The sequence below is a fragment of the Lotus japonicus genome, chromosome 6 (assembly GCF_012489685.1).
Source record: "Lotus japonicus ecotype B-129 chromosome 6, LjGifu_v1.2".
Taxonomy (NCBI): domain Eukaryota; kingdom Viridiplantae; phylum Streptophyta; class Magnoliopsida; order Fabales; family Fabaceae; genus Lotus; species Lotus japonicus.
Window position 1 is genome coordinate 2,157,641 of NC_080046.1, and position 22,320 is coordinate 2,179,960.

The 22,320-nt window shown below is 36.9% G+C and overlaps 1 protein-coding gene across 2 annotated transcripts; it reads right to left on the minus strand.

The window, feature by feature from the left end:
* Positions 1–5,134: 5,134 nt before the first annotated feature.
* On the minus strand, positions 5,135–21,149 carry LOC130722001 (protein BLISTER). 2 transcript variants are annotated; one of them, XM_057572591.1, is made up of 13 exons: positions 20,739–21,149; positions 19,130–19,856; positions 18,463–18,980; positions 16,854–16,973; positions 12,137–12,202; positions 11,693–11,803; positions 11,241–11,317; positions 8,849–8,916; positions 8,072–8,176; positions 7,223–7,362; positions 6,970–7,038; positions 6,088–6,243; positions 5,135–5,803 (listed from the first exon to the last, which is right to left on the minus strand). In XM_057572591.1, the coding sequence occupies exons 1-13, from the start codon at positions 20,826–20,828 to the stop codon at positions 5,723–5,725; spliced, it is 2,328 nt and encodes a 775-aa protein (XP_057428574.1). In that variant the 5' UTR covers positions 20,829–21,149; the 3' UTR covers positions 5,135–5,722. The 2 variants fall into 2 exon arrangements, with proteins under 2 accessions (XP_057428574.1, XP_057428573.1); XM_057572590.1 differs by having other exon boundaries at positions 7,223–7,392; positions 20,739–21,148.
* Between the last annotated feature and the right edge of the window lie 1,171 nt (positions 21,150–22,320).

Genomic DNA, 22,320 nt, shown 5'->3' on the forward strand with positions numbered 1-22,320 from the left:
TATACATTAATATTCTGTCAAAATTTCAATTATCTCTTCTATTGACTATTCTAATCTTTAATTAATTTTAATTGATTTTAATTAAGATTCTGATTAAATAAGCATTATGATTGTTGAAATTAGAATTTAAATTTAAATTTATTACATATATATATGTTATTATCACTGTTAATATTACAATCAGGTGTAAGTACAATAAAAAATTAAACCAATTATTCATTACTACAACGTACAATATTCATTGTGCATGTCGCGATTGAGGAAATTGTGACCAAAGATGATTAGTATTATCATGACTACAAATGTCACACAACATAGCATACTCCGACGGAGCACAATATTATTGTCCAAAAGGTAACAAGCACATCACTTCTATCATACAGTAAACTCCAACTTGCAAAAATAAATTAATTTATTAATATTTAAATTATTTAATTATTTATGTTTACATTAGATACAAGCTGTTGATGAAAATACTGGATCTGCAACTTTGACAATTTTTTATCGCGATGGTTGTTATCTGATCAACAAAAAAAGCAAGAAATATTGGAGAAAATAGAAAAGGTAAACATATACATTTAAAAACAAATACTTTTTCATTGCGCAAATAATTCATAATATAATAATTTATTTTATTTTATTTTATATAAAATCTAGAACGGTTGCATGGAACACCCCCAAAAGAAATTGTGGATTTAGTGCACACGGAATTTCTTTTCAAGGTTGAAGGAAAGGATAGATTTGGAAGGTGGTATAAATCAGCATTAACGTCCTCAAAATTTGCAAAGACTCGCAAATAATTTAAAAATTCAAATCACAGGTAAATTTTTAAACTTTTATTGCTAAATCATGGTTGTGAATATCTACATCATGTTTTCTGATATCTCTGTCTCAAATGTAAAAACTCCGACTGAGGTATTGGTTATCACAATTGTACTGTAGGTTTGTTTTAGTCAGTGAACTACTCATTAAATCTGAATATAACTGATTGAATACAAATAACAACGAATTAAATGCAAAATCAATGCATACCAATATTTATGTTTTAATTGATACCAACAAATAATTACCTTTAGAGAATAATTATCATAATGCAAATTGTGTTAAAAACATTGAATGTTATAAATGTGACATTAAGAAACATAGAAGTATGTAATAAATCATTATAAATTACAACGTGCAAATTATAACAATAAATATTACTGAAAATGTTCAAATTTGACTATTTGCATGAAGGTCATTGAAAATTTCCAAAGATATGGTCTCACTAACGTTGACACAAATGCTGATATACCAACTAAGTCTGCATAAGATTCCCATGAAGGCAAACTCGCAAGTGATGCTAATTCAAACAACGTTTCTGATTCGCAGTCCATCACTAGAAGTGTTAACGGAATTACAGCTCCCGTTATAGGTGTGGACTCCGTCACAACTTCTAAACGTGGTTCAGACCATGGTTCCACACCAGAATTTAATGGAAAAAAAATGTGTAGAAATATTGAAGAAGATCAAGGTTGAGAAGATTTAATACCATTTCCTAAAGGTTGCTTACAAATAAATAGCCGTTGTGTTATACTTTTCCTTATATGTCTTTATCCACATTGAGACAATTTTTTTTTTGGTATATTGACCTCGGTGGTCAATTTAAATCATTTTGATAATTTTTTTTTAGATTTCATATATTGACAATGGTTGTCAATTTTTCAATAAATCGTTCCCTACTTGCAAATCTTCATGCATAATTCAATTTATATGTGCTTTTGACCCTAAAACACATTGCTGTCAAACAACAACTACTGCAACAATGGTCCATTTTTTGAACAATAAACTATAAACTGCACTAAAAACGAAATAAACATAAATGTGCAAAAAAACATTAAAAAAACAAAGCACATAACTATATTTAATAACTTAAAATATAAAACATTTGTGAAACAATTTTTTTTAAAAAAAAAACATTAGAAATTAAACTCCCCGTGCATTGCACGGGTATAAAACTAGTTAGATTAAAAATGAAAATATTATTTCATCCAACATTTTTTATATAAAAAATCTATCTATAAAAATTATTCTATTTTTATTTTTACATATGAAAGTTCTTAGAATTTATGAATATTTAAAAATGTTAAAATTTTACACACCAAAAGAAAATGTAAGGTAGTTCTTTTTTTTGAAATGAAAATCTATGGAAGTTAAGAAAGGATAAATGATATTATCTATACTATCAGAGTTCTTGCAGCTTTGAGGGTAAATCAGTAATTCAATGAATGAATGCACCTAAATTGCAATTTTAACATGGGTATTTCAGTCAATCTTGAAATAATTAGACAGAAAATCAATCTTGGTCGTCCATTATTTTTAATCTTACTGTCTATTCCGATTCTTCACATCTTCCCTTCTCATTCAATGATTCAATTCACATAAACGCATCTCGTCCTTTGGCTTTCTTCGACTACTGTTTCGTTACAGATGATTTCTCTAATTTACCGTGGAGGCATCTCTCTCCGCACTATTACCTTTCGTGACCACAAGCCCATCAGGTTCCTCAGGTTCGCTTTTGACGACGGCACAGATTGCGTCCCCTGCATCCTCTGGCTCAACCACCTCTCACACCATCGGAGACCTCATGATCTACACCTTGTCGTCGATGTCGCCGCAAGCTCCACCACGTTGGTGAAGGTAGGGTTGCAAAGATAAATGATAAATGATATTATTATTTAATAAAGGGTCAAATATGTTTCTATTGCATGAAGAATAGAGTTGAATTGATATTGGTCCCTAAAAATTTTATAGAAAGAAATCCTCAATGTTATTGAAATGTATAAAAATAGTTCATAGTGAGGTTTGTTCCGCACAACCTCTAGATTGTCTTTTTGTTTTTGGTACATCGGAAAAGTATATTCTCTTTTTTATTAGACTCATGTTCTTAATTAGAGAATAAAATGAAAATATTACTTCATCTTAATTTTCTAGATATAAATATTATCTATACAATGATTTTATTTTTTAGTTTAAAATTTATGGATATTGATAAAACATGAATCATTCATGGGAGTCACCAAAAAATCCCTATTCATGGATTGATTATTCGAGGAAGTAAATTTTTTTATTAGAATTTAGGATATCTAACTCAACACAAGAGTTATCTTAAAAGTTTAGGGTTGTTTTATGTGACACTCGGGGCTGACGAGGGCGGGGAGTGATCGCCGGTGCAGTGAGGCACGGACAAGGAGCGGCTCCCGGCAGGCTTCTAGGCGGAGGGGTACATGAATGAACCGATCTCGCACCCGAACAAGAGGTATTCCGAGGCTGTATAGGTATGGGACTATACAGTCAAGGAGGGCATAAAGGATTTGATTGGTACTACTCATGACAACAAGATGCATCTTCTTTACGGGAGCCCAACTCATAAAAACTTCATAGTTAAGTGTGTTTGACTTGGAGCAATATTGGGATGGGTGACCTCCTGGGAAGTTTTCCCAAGAAGTGCGCGAGTGAGGACAAAGCGCACTGAAAAGACTCGTGTTGTTACCGTGAGGCCAGTCGTCAGATTGGGATGTTACATTTTACCCTTTATAAAAGTCATCTATGACATATTTCTAGGCAATATGGGACTTCTAACATATGTTTTTATAAAAGGTTAATCTAAATGTTAGGTGTACAGGTCCATCCTCAACGAGTTTTGAATTTATAGCTCGAGACTCGAATGCTGAATTTCTTTACTAAGTGATTGTTTTAAGAATCTAGAGAAATATTGTGTGGGGCCAATCTTAATTTTTTAGTGACCCAAAGTTACACTCATATTTTATAGAGAAAAAAGTGTACTCAAATATGATTGGATCTAATATGTTAACTTTGACATTTTTTTTCTTTCATTAAATGTTCAATAGTTTTGGACAAAGTTGATTTGAAAGATGTTAAACTTTACATTTTTAGAATTTTAATTTAGATGAGTAATGAGAATTCAAGCTACGTCAGTTATTTTGACACTTCTACTAGATTTACCATAATTGAGGTTAGATAGTTGAGTCGTTGTAAATTGCTACTTAAATCTATGATATGCTCTAATTGAGACAACTTTTATAAAAATGATTGGTGGACCGCTCAACAGTGACAAACACCTACGGCAATCTATGTATCACTTTTATAAAACCGGCACAAAACGCATTTCTTTATTTTTTCCATGTTTACCACTTTGCGGTGGTCTAAAACTGACCGTCACAATAGTGGATGTCCAAACACCTACCGCGATCTATGTATCACCACTGAACTTTTTTTCCTCCAAGACTTCAATTAAAAGAAAAAGTGCCACAACATGAATAATTTTTTCAAACTAAGATTGTTCATGTTTACATTACATTATGTACAATTAAAATCAATTTAAAACCAAACTGATTTTAATCAATTTAACTAACTAGTGCGTTTTAATTGTAAAATAACTTAACTTGTAGAAATTCTAACAAAATATCTTCGTCTTTCTTTACATCTCTTTACCTTGCATCATGTATCAATCTTCCATGGGACTTTGAGTTAAAAGATGGGAAACACTACTTTGGGATAAATGGAAGAAAGCGTGTGAAGATACACATAGAAGGGGTTTGGGTTTCTTTGTCATTTAGTAGTGGATTTGGTTATTGGATTTGTGTTTGGAAGAAAAACTACAAAGAATATCGTTGCCTTTCAGCCTGATTAACTTGCAAGAGATATTTTGACAAAAAAAACTTCTCAAGTCTATGTCTCCATTTGCACATTGTCTTACTTTTCCAATTCATTAACATAATCTTCTCAAGCTAAAACAAAGTAAACATGAACCTGGATATCGAGTTCTTCACTTTGATATCATCAGCTATTACTACACTTGGTAATTATATTTATTTAAGGTTCATTTACTTGTTACATAGGTCGCTTGGAAAGAGAGGCCATCGGTTTGAAAACATTATAGCTGCATGCATAAAATCACGGAACCAAGTTATAGAAAATGAGGCACTGCCCTAACAAAAAAAAAAGATTCTTAATGGAATAATATTGAAATATTATATTTAGTCCCCTTCAATTAGTAAATTTTCACCACCTTTCCTATTTTCCTTGGTTCTGTCCCAGCAGACACGTGCAAAGATGCAAAACACAGTTGTCCTTTCAAATAACTGGTAAATTTAGTTGCATTATGCTGCTAACTTGGGGAATCTAATGTTCATAAGTGGTGTATGTAGAGCCTGAAAAACACAATAAAATATATATTTCATGATTGCACTTGTACCTTGCATATACATTTAACAAGTATTCCCACATCCTCATGCTTTTCTTGGTCCCGTCTCTCTCACGAGTCTCCTTGGTACAGTCTCCTTCATATCCATTATCCAACTACTATCGGCACAAAATTTGGAATTCAATCAACAGATAAAAACTGCAGAACAGATTTTATTGCGATCTTCAAAAATAATTGCAGCAGGATTCACCAATCAATGAGCAGCTCTCAAAAGAAGATCCTCTCTTTTCAAGAATTTGTGTATAATTCACTCAAAATATACAGATCACGGCCTCCACTGTGTCGAGGAGGTAAAGAACAAAAGGCAACTCCGTAGACTGTAGACTTGTTACGCATGGATCTGGGTTGACATGTGCTGGTTCTTTACCTTGGTGGCAAACTGGGAAACAGCTTCATAATCCATTCCAATAACTGTCTACACTTAGATTAAAACAATTACATATCAATGCAATCCAATCATAGAAGCTTGCTGGTTCTTCGTTTTGAAGGCCCACCAGGAAACAGCTTCATAATCCAACCCAACACCCTTTCCACCACCTAGAACAGGAAAAGGAGATATTAAGTTCTTTCAATTCAAATCCTTATTTTCTACACAACCACTCCTACTCAACAGCAAAGACTATATATGTCTACCCCTAAAAATATAGTGAAGGTTTTATTTTACCGAGATACTTGCACTCCTTACAGTTAGTGAAGCTTACTATTAAAAAATATAAAGTGGGGATTTAAGGCGAGAAAATGAGGATGTATAAATATATTTTAGTCTTTCAGACAATATAAAGTTCTTATAACCAACATGAAGTAAGGTGAAAATGTGTTACCTCGTCACCCTCATCTGCATATGGGGTATTTTCATACATAACACGAGAATCTGGTTCTTTTGCTGAAATATTTTCAGTAACCATGTTTTGAGCAGTCAAGAGCTCTAATCTTTGTGTCTGAACCTCAAGTTTTCGGGACAACTCCCTGTTTATCTCCTTCAATCAGGAAAAGCAGAGATTGTGAGATTCGACTAACACAGCCAGAATGTAATAAATAGATCAACCGTGGTGTAGTCTACTTATTCAACCTAATATGGAAAGGAAATACTATGAACATAGGAAACAACCCCTAAGATTGCTTCCTAAATCAGATGGAAATTGATTCCCCTAGTATAAATATCTTCAAGGATATTCTGAAGATATGCTATTCTGAAGATATGCTAAGATATCCTGATGTAGTATACATTTATATGAATTATGTTTGTGGTAAAGGAATATGCTAAGATGACCATTGACAAACGACCAAGTCCACTTAAACAAGGCTTTTAGTTTTATATACCTTTTATAAGTTTCTCTGCAATTCATTTTGCTTTTCCTTTAAACCAGGAACAGGTTCTAGTCTTACTTTCAAGAATGTGCTCTCTAGTCTCTTCTACGATGGTATATCTTGAAAGTTCAAGTGATTGATGATGTCACATCTTGGTTAAGAATGGGTTCATTAATGACAACATAAGTGTTTCCTTAAGATTTTAAGTCAAGATGTGGTGTCGACTTCAATATTCAGGTGTCACCTCACTATTCGGGTCTGGGGAGCGTTGATTTATAAGATGGTATCAGAGCTGAATTCTAAGAGTATAAACAATAGCAGGGCATGCCTAATACTAGGAGAAAGAAAACAATTGCTCACTGATTCATACAAATTTGCATTCTGACTGTATTTACCTTCATCCTCGAACACTCAGATGATTCAGATGCCAAGGCTTTCACCAATTCTTCTTTCTCCGATGCCAGCTACACATAAATAGCTAGACAGGTGAATATTTGGGCTTATTTGATGAAATTCCTCACTAATTTGATCAGGCATACAGAAGCACGATGGGTGAAAAAGTGATTCTCCAAATAGCAATAAGCAATGAGGTAGCAATAGCATTATTATTTATTACTAATTGAAAGTTGCAAACAGACTAAATCCTACCTCAGATATTAGTGCATTAATGTTTTCAATCATTCTCATCTGATCATGAGGAATATTCACGGGAGAAACTCCAAAAGATGAGTGTCGAGTTTCAGCCACCAAGGAGCTAGAGGGTTCAGCATTATCATTGATTCCTGAGCCTGAAGTGTTTAAAGCAGGATCTTCACTTGCTGCATTTCATAGTATATAAACATAACTACAGATGCCAAACCAGTAAAAAATACTGAAAACTATTGGAAAATGGGAGTACCCTAATCAAGTATTATTAGCCAGTTATGAGTAAAATTAAAATTCTTGGATGAGAAAAAAAAACAACCTATGATCATCCATAATTCTTTTCAACTAGATGTGACTAACCTAACTAATCAAGGGCATGCACCAGTAAGTAACTTAGTATAAGAACAAGTTTATATAGGCTGGAAAGATCTAATACCGGATATTGGTTACATACCTGAGTATAAGGAATGCAACAAGTTATATAAAAGAAAAACTTTATAGTAAAATATAGTGAACCCTAGCTAGGTACCCTACACACACACACACACACACACACACACACACATATATATATATATATATATATATATATATATATATATATATATATATTCATCTTCTTGGTCTGGAGAACCCGACCACAATAACAACTTTGTAGAGCTGCGATAAAATTTTCTATTTCTTAGTTCCATTTTAACCATCTTGTTAATGACCACAGAATAGAAATTCATGTCTCCTATCCTCACAGTGAAACCACAAAAACAGACTAAAGTGACTTTAGCATGCAAGCTGATAACCCGTGAAAGAATACATTGAACAGACTAAGTAATAACCTAACTAAGGCAAACAAACCTATATCCTCTGTAGATGTAGAAACATCCCTTTTACTTGTTTGACTCTCAATAGACTTTCCGATTCCTGAAGCCTTTCGCAGCTTAGACAGCAACACCTTCTTTTCTGTAACAGTGCAACGAAAAATAATAAACATGGATTCTGAGTTCACATGACTTTGAAAGAGTAACAATTTTATTACTGTCTCAACTTAGATATTCATATTTTAGTAGCCAAATTAAATGAATGCCTAACCACCACTTCTTTATCTCTCTGTTTCTGGTTGACTCACATCAGTTCCTAACAACAATGCAATAATAAAAATCCATAGAAATTGAATCAAAGTTCAGTGTTTTGATGACAGGAATTTTGAAAATTAAAGCATGGCAATATGAGTATTCCTGTAAGCATATTCACAAACTAAAGCATACTAAATTAAGAATTAATTTGATGAGTAAAGAGAAACAATAGAAGAAAGACTAAACATTCCAGTTTAGGCCCTCTTTTCTCTAACTGACTCCACTACTGCACCAACCTCCTAACCTCTTAATATGGATAAGCACTTTCAGGCCCATTCCTCTTATGTTTCCTAGTATAGGCCCTTTTATTATTGGCCTACTAACACCTCTTAATCCTGGTTCTCTCCTTTCAGAACTACAAAATAAGTAAAAGCAGTAGCATTACGGGTGCCAGTGTACACATCCGAAGGCCAACAAAAATAACAATGACATCAAATGAAACATCAAAATCTTTTTGAACCCAAACTGCTGTGATAAATTAAAATCAAAGTCTACTTACCCTCTTGAAGAGCATCAATAGTTGACTGCAAATCACGGCGCTCTTTGTCTAGGGTAGACATTTTCTTTCTGCAATATATAAAATGAGCTGTTATTTTAAAATTCCGTACAATATTCAAATAAAGAAAGTCTGGAAAATTAACAGTGGAAGGAAATGAAGAACTGACATCAAATCAAATTCCATCAGAATGAGAGATGATTATTATTTTTAAATAATAAAAAACATGATGTTCTTAGCAAGATTGTTAGGATACCAATCCTAAAGTTATTCTGCAGGTACAGAAGAACTTATTATAGAATCCAAGCCATCAAGTCTAGCTGCCAAACCCAAAATGAATTACATCCCAACAATTATTCAGCTAAAAAATAAAAATCACTTCATGTGAAATGAAATTTGTGTCTATCCAGAATTCCAGATCACCAAAAATTATATATGGGTCAATATTCCCAAACACAACTCATTCTTTCAAAAGTAGTCTAATGAACTATTTTCCATACAAGAAAATTTGATTAGTAAAAGAAACGGGTGAGTACTTCAAGTTAAGGAAAGAAAGCTCCATAAAAGAGAACGGAGGAAAAACAAAAGCAGGAGGAGTAAAAAAAAATCAGGTCTTCTGAAATAAATTCCACTTAATTCTACAACCACCCAAACATGAACTAGAAAAGTAGTCTCCGACTCTCCACATAGACTTAGGCAATAAAAAGTTAGAGATGGCACCACTTAATCATTTTTTTTCTTTGTACTTTTTTGCTAAAATGTCAAGTGGTCAAGCTGCCTCTTCAACTCTGCACCAATGACCTATTTCATATTTATTTTATTCTAGTCAATATGGATGTGTTCCTTAATTGTATGGTTTGCACTCTGTTCAATGTTTCAACTTCAAACATTCTTTGAAAAACGACAATTTACTATTAGATTAAGGGCTCGTCTGTGTATGCATAAAAATGTGATTATATGGTTATACGAAAAGGTGATTTTATTTTAAAAACTTTATTAAAAAGTAGAGGTTACTTTATGTGTGTTTGCAAATATAAAAAGTACTTTCTAATTTAGAGTTATTTTAAATTGCTAGGATGTCAAAATGTAGAACAGTAGAAATATTTTTTCCATATAAAAAGGACATAAACACTTCTCATTAATATGTAGATAAAAAAGTAGGGATGAGATTGCAAAACTAAATGCAATAGTGAAATAGTGTGTTAGGAAGCTATTTCCTAACAATGAAACTGTGAGTAAAATTGCTGAAGGAAAATACTGAAACGTGATTGTTTATTGATTGTGAATTGGCAAATTACAGAGAAGGAATGGATCCTAGATCTGACAAGAGCAGAGCTCCTAATAGGAGAGCTTCACAGCTTCCTATCCATCTAACAAATAGCTATGATCCAAGATACCTCTCAACCTCTCTCATTGCCTTCTTATACAACTTGCGGTTACAATCACTCATTCTCTCACTATTCTGTTAGTGCCTCACTCCTCTGTCAGCTGCTAGGTGGCTTGGTGAATCCCTTCTTTCTTCTAGAATATACCTGCCAGGTCCTAGGCCCACCTTTGTCTTGTACCAATGGCCCTATTGCAACCCGAGGCCTAACATAGTGTCACCTAAAAAATAGGAATTCTGATTCTCTCTCTTCTACTATAATAGCTTTTTTAGAAGAGATATTAGAAGTAACTTCTGTAAATAATCAGATTTATGTTTTTGTTTTCAAATTCTGCTTTTTATAAAAAACGTAGTAAAACACTCAAAAAAAATGTCATTATTGTTGAAAAGTCCCTCATTGACTAGAGATATAGTCAATATAGTTCTTACAAAGGGTATAGCAACCCTCACTCCTAAGCTAAGCTTTTGGGGCCGAGTTAGGCCTAATCCAAATTCGAAGATTGTATCAAAGTCTGTCCTAGATATCTGTTTATTGGACACTACCCATATATGGGTCACCCGCAGATGTTCATTCCAGTAATTCCAAGCTCCAGATGTTCAATCTTGAGCCTGAGGCGGTGTGTTGAAACCACATGGACTAGAGATATGACCAATATAGTTCTTATATAGGGTATAGCAACCTTCACTCCTAAGCTAGCTTTAGGGATAGAGTTAGGTCTAACCCAAATTCTACGAATGCTTTTTTTTAAAAAAAAGTGATTATTTCATGAAAAAATCAGAGACAAACAGGTTCTAAGATATCAATGAAAAATTACATTAACACAAGTACAGTTAATTATAACTCCACCTGCAACATTAGGTAAAAGTTCAGACGAATGCATAAATTTGAATAAAAGGCATCCTTCAATTATATACCACCTTTTCAAGCAGAACCATGGTTACAATTCAACAAATCTCAACCTAACCATCTATAGTTATTCCTTGGCTGCAAATTCAAAACGTCAAAAATACCTGTATGAAGAAAGTTCTGCTTGTGCATTTTCCAACTGCTTCTCAAGCTTTAGCTCACTAGATCGTAATCTGAGTGCCTAAAGAGTTTGTTGAACACGACAACAAATCAAAACTTAAAACTCTAATAATCTTCTAAAACTATATGCAATAATCTACCTAACTGAGTTCATATTTAAATGACTCTCGACCTTTAAGTCGATAGATATTACATAATCTAATCACTCTACACATGTTAAAAGATGGACGCAAGAGATACTTTACAAAACAGTAAATTCAGAGATATTTTAACTAAATATGCTTATATTAGAATATTGGCATTTGTTTCCTTTTGATTTTGGGCTAGAAGCATGGTCCCCTTTACCTTCTAAGCAAATTCGATTTAATCAATAACGGGGTTACCAATCGAATATCTTAACAGTTAGTACAAATAGTATACTAAAAAAATTTATTACCTTCTCCTCTAAACCAATAACTTCAGATGCCAATAACTTAGCACGCTCATCGGCTGCATTACACTCTAGTTGCGCATTAGCATATTCGCTCCTGATAGACTCAAACTGATCCTGTTGATGTGAAAGGTTCACGTATATAACAATTAGCAGAGGGAGGGGACATAGTGTAGAAAGCATTAATGAACATATGCTTAGAAATCAGTATATTTTCAACCAGACAGAACCAACAATCATGTGCTAAAAAGTTTAACTTCTACCAAACTCAGCTAATGCACTAATAATTCTATCTCCAAATCAGGATATCGACAATCTTGCCCTATATGATTTGGAATTGTAATAAGCAGGTGTGTGAATGAACTTGAAAAGCTAGACTATGAATGATTGCATAATGATTCGCAGCACATCCAAAATAATAATGCAACAAGTAGGGAGTCTCATACAAACCAGGTGTGTTTTGATATCTTCCTGCAACACCTCCATGTCTGCTTTTAATTGATTGACGACACTTCTCTGAAATAAAAAATGTGAAACAAAGTATAAGACTGTATTATATCCTTTTAAAGGACTACGCTTACATCCAAAGTAAACACAAAGTAGCCATTTAAACGTTAAAGTAACAAATGAAGAACCAATACAAATTAGTAACGACCTATCCCAGGACTAACATGTCTTCTAACTTTCAAGACATTGGCACAATTTCTATCATTTATAACCAATGAAGTTCCTTATCCAAACCCACAGACAGACAGACCAATAAAACTCAAAAAAATTATCCCATGTCAAAGGAGTACAAGCCCAACTGACTTGAAGAAAGTCAGCAATTTACTGCTCCTGTAATTGGAAACCAAACGTTCTTCAGGATATATAACCAATCTTAACATGAAATGTCATAATATTGATAAGAACCTTGGGAGAACCACACCACAAAAGCTAGTTGTTGTAGTTGGAGAGCCCAAGGCCTTATAAACCCCACATTAGAATCCCATACTTCCAATGTGGGACTCAAGTCCCATACCTTGCAATGGGGTCCTAACATCCCACCACGCTCCGCAGCCCCGACGCCCACGCGGGCTGGCTGTGCACTAGCCCCACGACTAGTCCCGGGCGAGCACTGCAATGCCGGCGTCACCACCCGCGCCGCTCGTTTGCAGCTCAGAGACATGGTGGAAGGCTCTGATACCATTGATAAGAACCTTGGGAGAACCACACCACAAAAGCTAGCTGTTGTAGTTGGAGAGCCCAAGGCCTTATAAACCCCACATTAGAATCCCATACTTCCAATGTGGGACTCAAGTCCCATACCTTGCAATGGGGTCCTAACATCCCACCACGCTCCGCAGCCCCGGCGCCCACGCGGGCTGGCTGTGCACTAGCCCCTTGACTAGTCCCGGGCGAACACTGCAATGCCGGCGTCACCACCCGCGCCGCTCGTTTGCAGCTCAGAGACATGGTGGAAGGCTTTGATACCATTGATAAGAACCTTGGGAGAACCACACCACAAAAGCTAGCTGTTGTAGTTGGAGAGCCCAAGGCCTTATAAACCCCACATTAGAATCCCATACTTCCAATGTGGGACTCAAGTCCCATACCTTGCAATGGGGTCCTAACATCCCACCACGCTCCGCAGCCCCGACGCCCACGCGGGCTAGCTGTGCGCTAGCCCCACGACTAGTCCCGGGCGAGCACTGCAATGCCGGCGTCACCACCCGCGCCGCTCGTTTGCAGCTCAGAGACATGGTGGAAGGCTCTGATACCATTGATAAGAACCTTGGGAGAACCACACCACAAAAGCTAGCTGTTGTAGTTGGAGAGCACAAGGCCTTATAAACCCCACATTAGAATCCCATACTTCCAATGTGGGACTCAAGTCCCATATTGATAGGTAATTGGGGTTAGCTTGTTAGTAGTTAAGTGGGGTCAGTAGTTTGTTAGTTAGTTATAGGGTAAGAGGCATGTTTTCTATAAATAAGCGTGATTAGAGAGCATTAGGGTATCTTTGGTAATCAGTTAGGTTTTGGGTTTAGAGAGAGAAGTGGTTCTCTTTCTAGGGTTAGAGAGGGTGTTTGGCATCTCTCTCATGTATCTTTCCCCTAATTCCCAATTTGGGATTAGGGTTCTTCATCAATAATACTTCTACATTTTCTGGGTTCTATCATTGGTATCAGAGCACCGATCTGGTGCCTGAACCACCAATTCATTGCTGCGCTATGGAAGAAGCAAGGAGCATGGCAAGAATTTCAGAGGAATTGGTGAGGGAAATTCCAATTTTTGGGGGTGATGATGCGTATGACTGGGTACACAGTTTGGAGCGTTTCTTTCTGTTGAAGAAGGTGAGAGAGGAAGACAAGATGCAAACAACCATGGAGGCCTTAGAAGGAAGGGCTCTTACCTGGTTTCAATGGTGGACCAGTTGTAATCCCAATTCATCATGGGAAGGGTTCAAGATTGCAATGGTGAGGAGGTTTCAGCCTTCCAAGTCTCAGAATCCATTTGAGTTGCTTCTTTCTCTGAAACAGAACGGAACAGTGGAGGATTATGTGGTGGAATTCGAGAAGTACGTTGGAGCTTTGAGAGGAATTGATCCTGAGTTTGTCACAGGTATCTTCTTGAAAGGATTGAGTGAGGATATACAAGTGGAAGTGCGATCTGATGAATTTCACTCTCTTTCGGAGGTTGTTCAGAAAGCAATTCTGATTGAACAAGAAAGGAGAGAATCGGAAGCTGCAATCGAAGCGAAGCGAACAGCGGCGGCGGCATCGCCGAGAGGAACTGAGACCGCAGCGGAAGAAGAGCAAGTCACAGCGGTGGCGGGGCAAGCATCTGAGAAAGAGGAAGACTCAACCTCTGCGATTCAGAAACCGAATCTTGGAACAGAGGGTGAATCGGAGACAACAGCGGAGGAAGAGCGAGTAGCAGCGGAGGCAGCTGAGGGGCCGATGCGAAGACCCAATCTTGAAGTGGTGGAGGAAAAGCGAGTTGTCGTTGATGCATTGAGGTCGTTAGAGGCGGAGCTCCGACAACCGCACTCAGGCAGCCACCGTTTTCCGTTGAAGACGATGGAATCGCTCCAACGGCCGCCACCGAAACCGCCGAACATCGTGGTGGGAGCCTTGCATGCAGAAGGGTCGTTGAATGGGTGTATCGGGTCATTGAGTCGATATCCTTGCAAGCTGGAGCAGGCAAATTGGTCCCCGGCGAAACCGTCGGACTTGTGGGGTGGCGACGGCTTGGACTTGGCGCCGCAGCTTGTATCGAGTGGTGGTGAGATGAGAGTTCTCGTGCTCAGAGAATGGAGGTCAGAGACATCTGAAACGCAGCGCATGGGGGCAGCAGAGAAAGATGGACTTGCATTTTTGGGTCAACCATTTGACCAAAGGAGCCCAACCCAAAATTCTTGTCAGCTTACAAAGGCAAAGATCTGGGCCTTACAACAGAATGGTGGAGATAATTTGGTAGAACTTAGAGCTGTGTATGAAATGGGCTTGGATTCAGCTGAGTTAGCTGCTGGTTTTTACAGCTTGGGTTCTCAAAGTGCTGAGTTATATACTTTGGGGTGGCTTGGACTCCTTCAGAACTTGTTGGTTTGTTATGAAAACATACCCGTCAATTCATTCATATCTGAATTGCCATTTCAAGATGCCCACTACCTTGCTGCCTCAACCTGTTTGCTTCAGCTGGAACTTCTGCCACATGTTCTTCCAGCAATGGGACAAAGACAAAATTCATATTAGAAGCTCAAGGAAGAAGCTTATCAGTGCATTCATGGCTTATTTTTCTTGTTACAGCAGCCCAGGGAAGATGTTTCCCAACATTTACTATGCTTGGATTTTGTCCTTTCAGCCATGGGATCCAGGCGGAAGCTGCTTTGATTGTCACCTTTTGATCTGTGGAATAGCTGTTCATTTTGTTGCTTGTATTCAGTCCTTCACCTTGAGGACAAGGTGAATTTTCAGGGGGGGAGTATTGATAGGTAATTGGGGTTAGCTTGTTAGTAGTTAAGTGGGGTCAGTAGTTTGTTAGTTAGTTATAGGGTAAGAGGCATGTTTTCTATAAATAAGCGTGATTAGAGAGCATTAGGGTATCTTTGGTAATCAGTTAGGTTTTGGGTTTAGAGAGAGAAGTGGTTCTCTTTCTAGGGTTAGAGAGGGTGTTTGGCATCTCTCTCATGTATCTTTCCCCTAATTCCCAATTTGGGATTAGGGTTCTTCATCAATAATACTTCTACATTTTCTGGGTTCTATCATTATTGATAAGAACCTTGGGAGAACCACACCACAAAAGCTAGCTGTTGTAGTTGGAGAGCCCAAGGCCTTATAAACCCCACATTAGAATCCCATACTTCCAATGTGGGACTCAAGTCCCATACCTTGCAATGGGGTCCTAACATCCCACCACGCTCCGCAGCCCCGGCGCCCACGCGGGCTGGCTGTGCACTAGCCCCACGACTAGTCCCGGGCGAACACTGCAATGCCGGCGTCACCACCCGCGCCGCTCGTTTGCAGCTCAGAGACATGGTGGAAGGCTCTGATACCATTGATAAGAACCTTGGGAGAACCACACCACAAAAGCTAGCTGTTGTAGTTGGAGAGCCCAAGGCCTTATAAACCCCACATTAGAATCCCATACTTCCAATGTGGGACTCAAGTCCCATACCTTGCAATGGGGTCCTAACATCCCACCACGCTCCGCAGCCCCGACGCCCACGCGGGCTAGCTGTGCGCTAGCCCCACGACTAGTCCCGGGCGAGCACTGCAATGCCGGCGTCACCACCCGCGCCGCTCGTTTGCAGCTCAGAGACATGGTGGAAGGCTCTGATACCATTGATAAGAACCTTGGGAGAACCACACCACAAAAGCTAGCTGTTGTAGTTGGAGAGCCCAAGGCCTTATAAACCCCACATTAGAATCTCATACTTCCAATGTGGGACTCAAGTCCCATACCTTGCAATGGGGTCCTAACAAATATGCTCAGTCGATAAATGTATTACATTCTAAAATACTTATGTATTATATTATAAAAATGATATCAAATACATTTGTCACTCTCAATGGCACCTATGAAAATAAGTTAACAATGAAACAGTATGATAAAACTTAAAAACTGTAACAGTCTCAAAGTCAAATTACTCCAAAAAAAGGGATAATGTCATCCATAAGCCAACCTGTTGATTATAATTATCAGTCAAAGATGAATTCTCAGTAGCTAGAGACTCCGCTAACGCTCGAGAAGCCTCAAGAGCACGTTGCAAAGAAAACTTTTCTTGTGTTAGGTCTTCAATATGCTGCAGAATAAAAGAGGGAAACAAATATAAACCAACATGATGAGAAATAATATATTTTGCATATGTAACAAAGGCATGTAAAAACCAAGACACTTAAAATATGCAAGTACGTTAATTACCATCCTTTCAATTGCTTTTGCAAAACCAGAAAAAAAACATTTGTATTTTTAACTCATAAATTATAATAACTTTTGCAAGTTCAGAGTAGACTTCAAATTTACTAGAATTAGTACAAAACACATTTGAGCAAACACAAAGGGAAGTGTAATGTATTGTATATAACTCCAATTTTTTTCCCATAGAATAAATGTGGGAGAAGAGAGAAAGTGAGAGGGGAGAAGAAGAAAAACAAATATTCAATATCTATTGTTATTAATACAACTATCTGTTGTGGCAATTCTCAGTGTTGCACTAATTTCAACAAATCAGAGAATCACCCCATAATTGACATGTGAATAAATCTAAGTGCAATGTTTTCCCCCTAAATATTGAGGTTGCGCCCCTTGTGCCTAAATTTACTAATCTTCTGCTGCTAGAACTGCCAAATGAATATGATGAACAATTTGCTGGGAAATGCCAAATCAATTAACCTCTATTACCTGAAGATGGCCAATAGAAAAATAGAGTGACAGAGGAGACGAATAAGACCAAGAATTTTAACATGAAATGTCTCCTCAATGTGAGAAGGAAAAACTACAGGACTAAGTCCAGAAAGACATTCCGACTATGAAGTAGGATTACAATAGCTAACTTTACAAAGCCAGTGCTTCTCTCTATCTTGTCCCAATATACTGGTTTACATTCTCCATCAATTCCCAGCTAGTATGGCTGAAATATAATTTGAAGAGGATTACAAGAACTCTCTCCCTTCTATCACTCCTGAAGAAAGGTCTGCTCTCTCGTATTCCAAATTCTCATAAGTTCCCCTTATTTATAATAGAGGGATATGGCTTCATATAAGAGTAAGTAGATAATAAATGCTTATTTTTCCAAAAATGCATTTCCCTACTCAAGGTGATGCATCTCCAAATTAAAGATGAGAGTGCGTACACTAACGAATCAAAGACAATTGACAAGAGTGCTAATTTAATGTATTTGAGAATCCCAAAATGTGGAGAACCCGATGCAATTCAGATCCATTTTCCATTTGTTCAAACTAGCCAATAGTGTAACACATGCCATATACCTTGTAAGAACATATCTAAGTTCTAACCTATTAAGATTACTTTCACAACTTAAGCACGAAATCATGCTGTCACACAATCTCCATGACTTCAATTAAATATTAGGTGCATTTTAGATCATATTTGGCATATCATAGATATCCAGAAGCCACAAATGTACCTAATAAACCAACCAAAAACTTGAATATCAGATTGATAATTTTTTATGTCAATTCATTAAAATCCCAGACAAAGTAAAGCACTGCAACATTATACAATAGGCATCCAGAAAGAAATGCCTTGACCATGTAAGTAGCAGAAACCACCTGTTCTAAAGCAGCAAAGTCTTCATTTTGTGAAGGTGAGTAATAGTCATGCTTCTTCTCCATGCCATTTTCCCTAGCATTTGTCATTAATGTGTCTTGACTGTTACTATTAAGAACTGAAGGGTCTGTCAAGTGCTCAAATGGACTTGAAGTTGTCAAATCTGAGAGATGTCCCACAATTTTAGTCTCTTCAGATGGCTTATGGAAATAATTAGATCCTGGTAGGTAATTGCTTCTTGATTCTAAATTATTGTACATAGAGGAATCTTGCAACGGTTGAGGAAATGGAGACCCTGATGAAGGTTTAGTGACATTTAGAGAATCAAGGAAAGATGGGCGTGACCTCCTAGAGCTAGATTCCATTGACGCTGAATGTGTTGGTGTATGGTTAGTGGAATTCCTTGCTTCATAACCTAGGGAATCAAGTTTTGGAATAGTTGCAGCATGAAGACTAGGCAAATTGCTATCAGAGCTAGTAATGGTCTCTCTAAACTTAGAATTGAAAAAATCACCAAAGCCTGCAATACCACATATATGATATATTATGCAAATAACATCAGCAAAGAGCACTATGCAATTTTCAGGTTGCATGAAAATGGAAAAAGAAAAAAAAAACTACCGTAAAAATATAAACTACAGAAGCAACAAAAAACAATTTATATGGTACCTCCGGAAAGTGAACCATGTGGGTAGCCACTATCTGAAGTGCTAGAATTTGTTGGCTCGGTTTGCAGTACTGTATCAATAGGATTCTGGGGTAACATCTTCGAAGGAAAATAAGGAGAAGAGCCATGATCACTAACAGCATAATCCTTCACAGAACTGTTACTCTTGTATGACTGGTTTTCATTAATCCCATAACGACTAGATTGACTAGTATTGCTATCAGACTCTTGACTTTCTTGTGAGTGTAAAAGAATGCTTTGGTCGTTTGTTGTCCCGTGTGGAATTCCACCAAGACCACCGGCATGAATACCATATATATCATTCACTTTATTTGACTCATTGTTTTGACTAAAATCTGCAGATGCAGTAAAAGCAGGAGCATTATATCTACTAGCTTCATCAATATCTGAATGTGCCTTCACCACACTAATAGAAGATGTATTAAGAACATTCATTGTGGGACTTGTTCTATCAGCCAAAGACCCTTGATCACTACTTTGGCGAAACAAACTGAGATTCTTCTCATTATTTATCCCCGGTGTTAATGTGTCAATAACAGCTCCTCCAATGCCACCAGATGTGGTAACTCCATCTGACTCATTAACTCGTACATTTTCAACTTCAGAAGGTTGTTTTGTATTCGTACTAGCATTAGAATTGTGAACACTGCTGGAGGATGGAGGCTTTTTGGCCCGCTCTGCAGCTTTCTTTTTACGAAACTCCTCCAGCTGCAAACAAATAATCATTTAGGATTGAAAGAAAGAAGGCATAAAAGAAAGAGCACAACACATAATAATATTTTTGTATAACACAAACACAATAGATTAATAATTTAAAAAAAAAAGTTAGATTGAAAGGAGAATGTCTGGATTATATTAGATATAAAAATTATTCTCTACCCAACAACAAAGGCTTATCAGGTTCCTGATATGGTATTGGAGCATCTGCAACAATGTGGTATAGAATCTGATCCTTGTTATCCCCATTCTTCTAAAGAAAAGTAAAATTTCATCAAAATATATGGTAGGTTCGTGCATTGCATACACTTCGAGCCCAAAGGCTTATAGCAGGGACGTGTTAGTTATGAAAACCATTCATGTGCCTTCTCCCATCACTTTTAGGGTAGTTGTAGTTGGTTCTTGCATAACCAATTACTTAAAATCAGACAATACTAATTTCCTTAGTATGAATGAAAAGTGCAGCACTAGGATGCTCAACACATGATATGAATGAGAAGGCTGGATCATGCAGAACTTTCACAGCAACAGGGACCCCCATCCAGCAACATAGAGTCTCATACTATGAAGTTACCTTCCACTCAGTGGTACCCCTTCATTCGCACACTCCTCTTAGTTTCAGCTTCCTTCCACTCAGCTCCACCATTTACCCTCTCAATTTCAACCACAATGAATCAGCTAAACAATCGAACATGAAAACCACGAAAATTGAACTATACCCTCCCCACCAAACCAAACAAGCCACATTACTCTAACACACAGAAATGCATTATAAACATTACAACAAATGAAACACACCACCAATTCAAATCCAGCACCAAATCAATAAGCTAACAATAACCAGAACAAAAATGCATAAAATCAAATCCATACCCGTCGTTTGCCAGCTTCCAGATGCTCTTTCTTCCGCGAAGGAGCGGCGGCGGCGGCGGAGGAGTTGGGCAGCACCTGAGCCGACGCCATTGGACAACCACAAACAACGATCTAGAAAGGAAGCAAAATCTGCAAATTCAAAATCTGAAGGCACGAATCATCACCATCGCAAATCGCAACAAATCCGAATGAAAATCAAAAGGAATTTTGAGAGATGACGTGAATTGGGAATTGAAATTGAAAATTGAAACGTTGAGAGTATCGAAATTGTTGGGATTGAGACAGAGGGAACCCGATCTGATCGGAGAGAGATAGATTTGGTATGTATCTCTCTTCTCTCTTTGTTGGTTGTTCTTGAGAGAGGGGTTTTTTATTTTTTATTTTTATTTTTATAATTTTTTGGCTCTCTGCATTTGAAACGTTTGTTTATAGATTCATTCAGGTGTTGGTGTATCCTAAATTGGGTGTGGGTGAGGAAAATGACCAAAGAGGACATGTGGAAGAATCATCATTCATCAACGGCTTGTTTGTGCCACACTTGTTGTAACGTCATTTTTTCCCCAATTCAACAAGTTTTTTAAAATATGGAATTATTTAATATTTAAATTATAAAAAATTAATATATTTAAATATAATATTATGTACCTACTATTTATAGTATGAAAGAGAAAATTTATGAAAAAAAAATATAGAATGAGGGAGTCACACTTGTCAGAGTTGTCATGTTTTGGTTTCGGAAATAGTATATTGTAGGGATTATTTTTTTATTGAAAATAATTAATGTGTTAATATTGCATGTAATTGTTTTAATGACATTAGAATAATTAACAAAAATCAATTATGACTTTTTTGAAAATAACTACTAGATTAATTTGACATTTAATGGTTTTTAATAATATTAGAATAATTAATAAAAGTCAATTATGACTTTTCTACCATTAGGATGTATGCTAACAAAAAAAAATTTTAATGATTATGTTTATTTTTTATATTACAAAATCAAAAAAAAATTGAATGTAATATCTGTAATATCTTGCATTCAAAGTAATATCAAATAGTTTTAAAGGATTGATTTGGAAATTAACTTAAATTTTGTATTTTATGTTTTTGTATATACATCTGGAAGATTAAAATGGTTTTAGTAGGTGCCCACTAAGGTGCACATTTTATTTTTTGGTCCACCCATGGACCAAGGTTTTTAAGTAATTTATCATAGTTAAATATAAGAAGAAAAAAGTTAAAACCTAATTTCACATCTTCCCCTGTTGCAGATCAGAACCCAATCCATTCATTAGGTTCATGTGCTCCCACCCTACATCCACCTTCACGACGACCACCACCTTCACGGTCCACCCTTTTCCACGCCGGCAACCTCGGAACAGCCGCATCGAGAACCATCGCAACCAACACCGTGTGGCTATCACCACCTCAACCTTCCAACCAACAGATCTTGAACCTCTCAACTCCGTATCCGACCCCGATTCGCCCTCGATATTTTCCGATGGACCGCTCAGCAGCGCTCCTACAACCACACGACCTTATCTACCTCACCATCATCAAACACTCATCGCTGGCCGCCGCT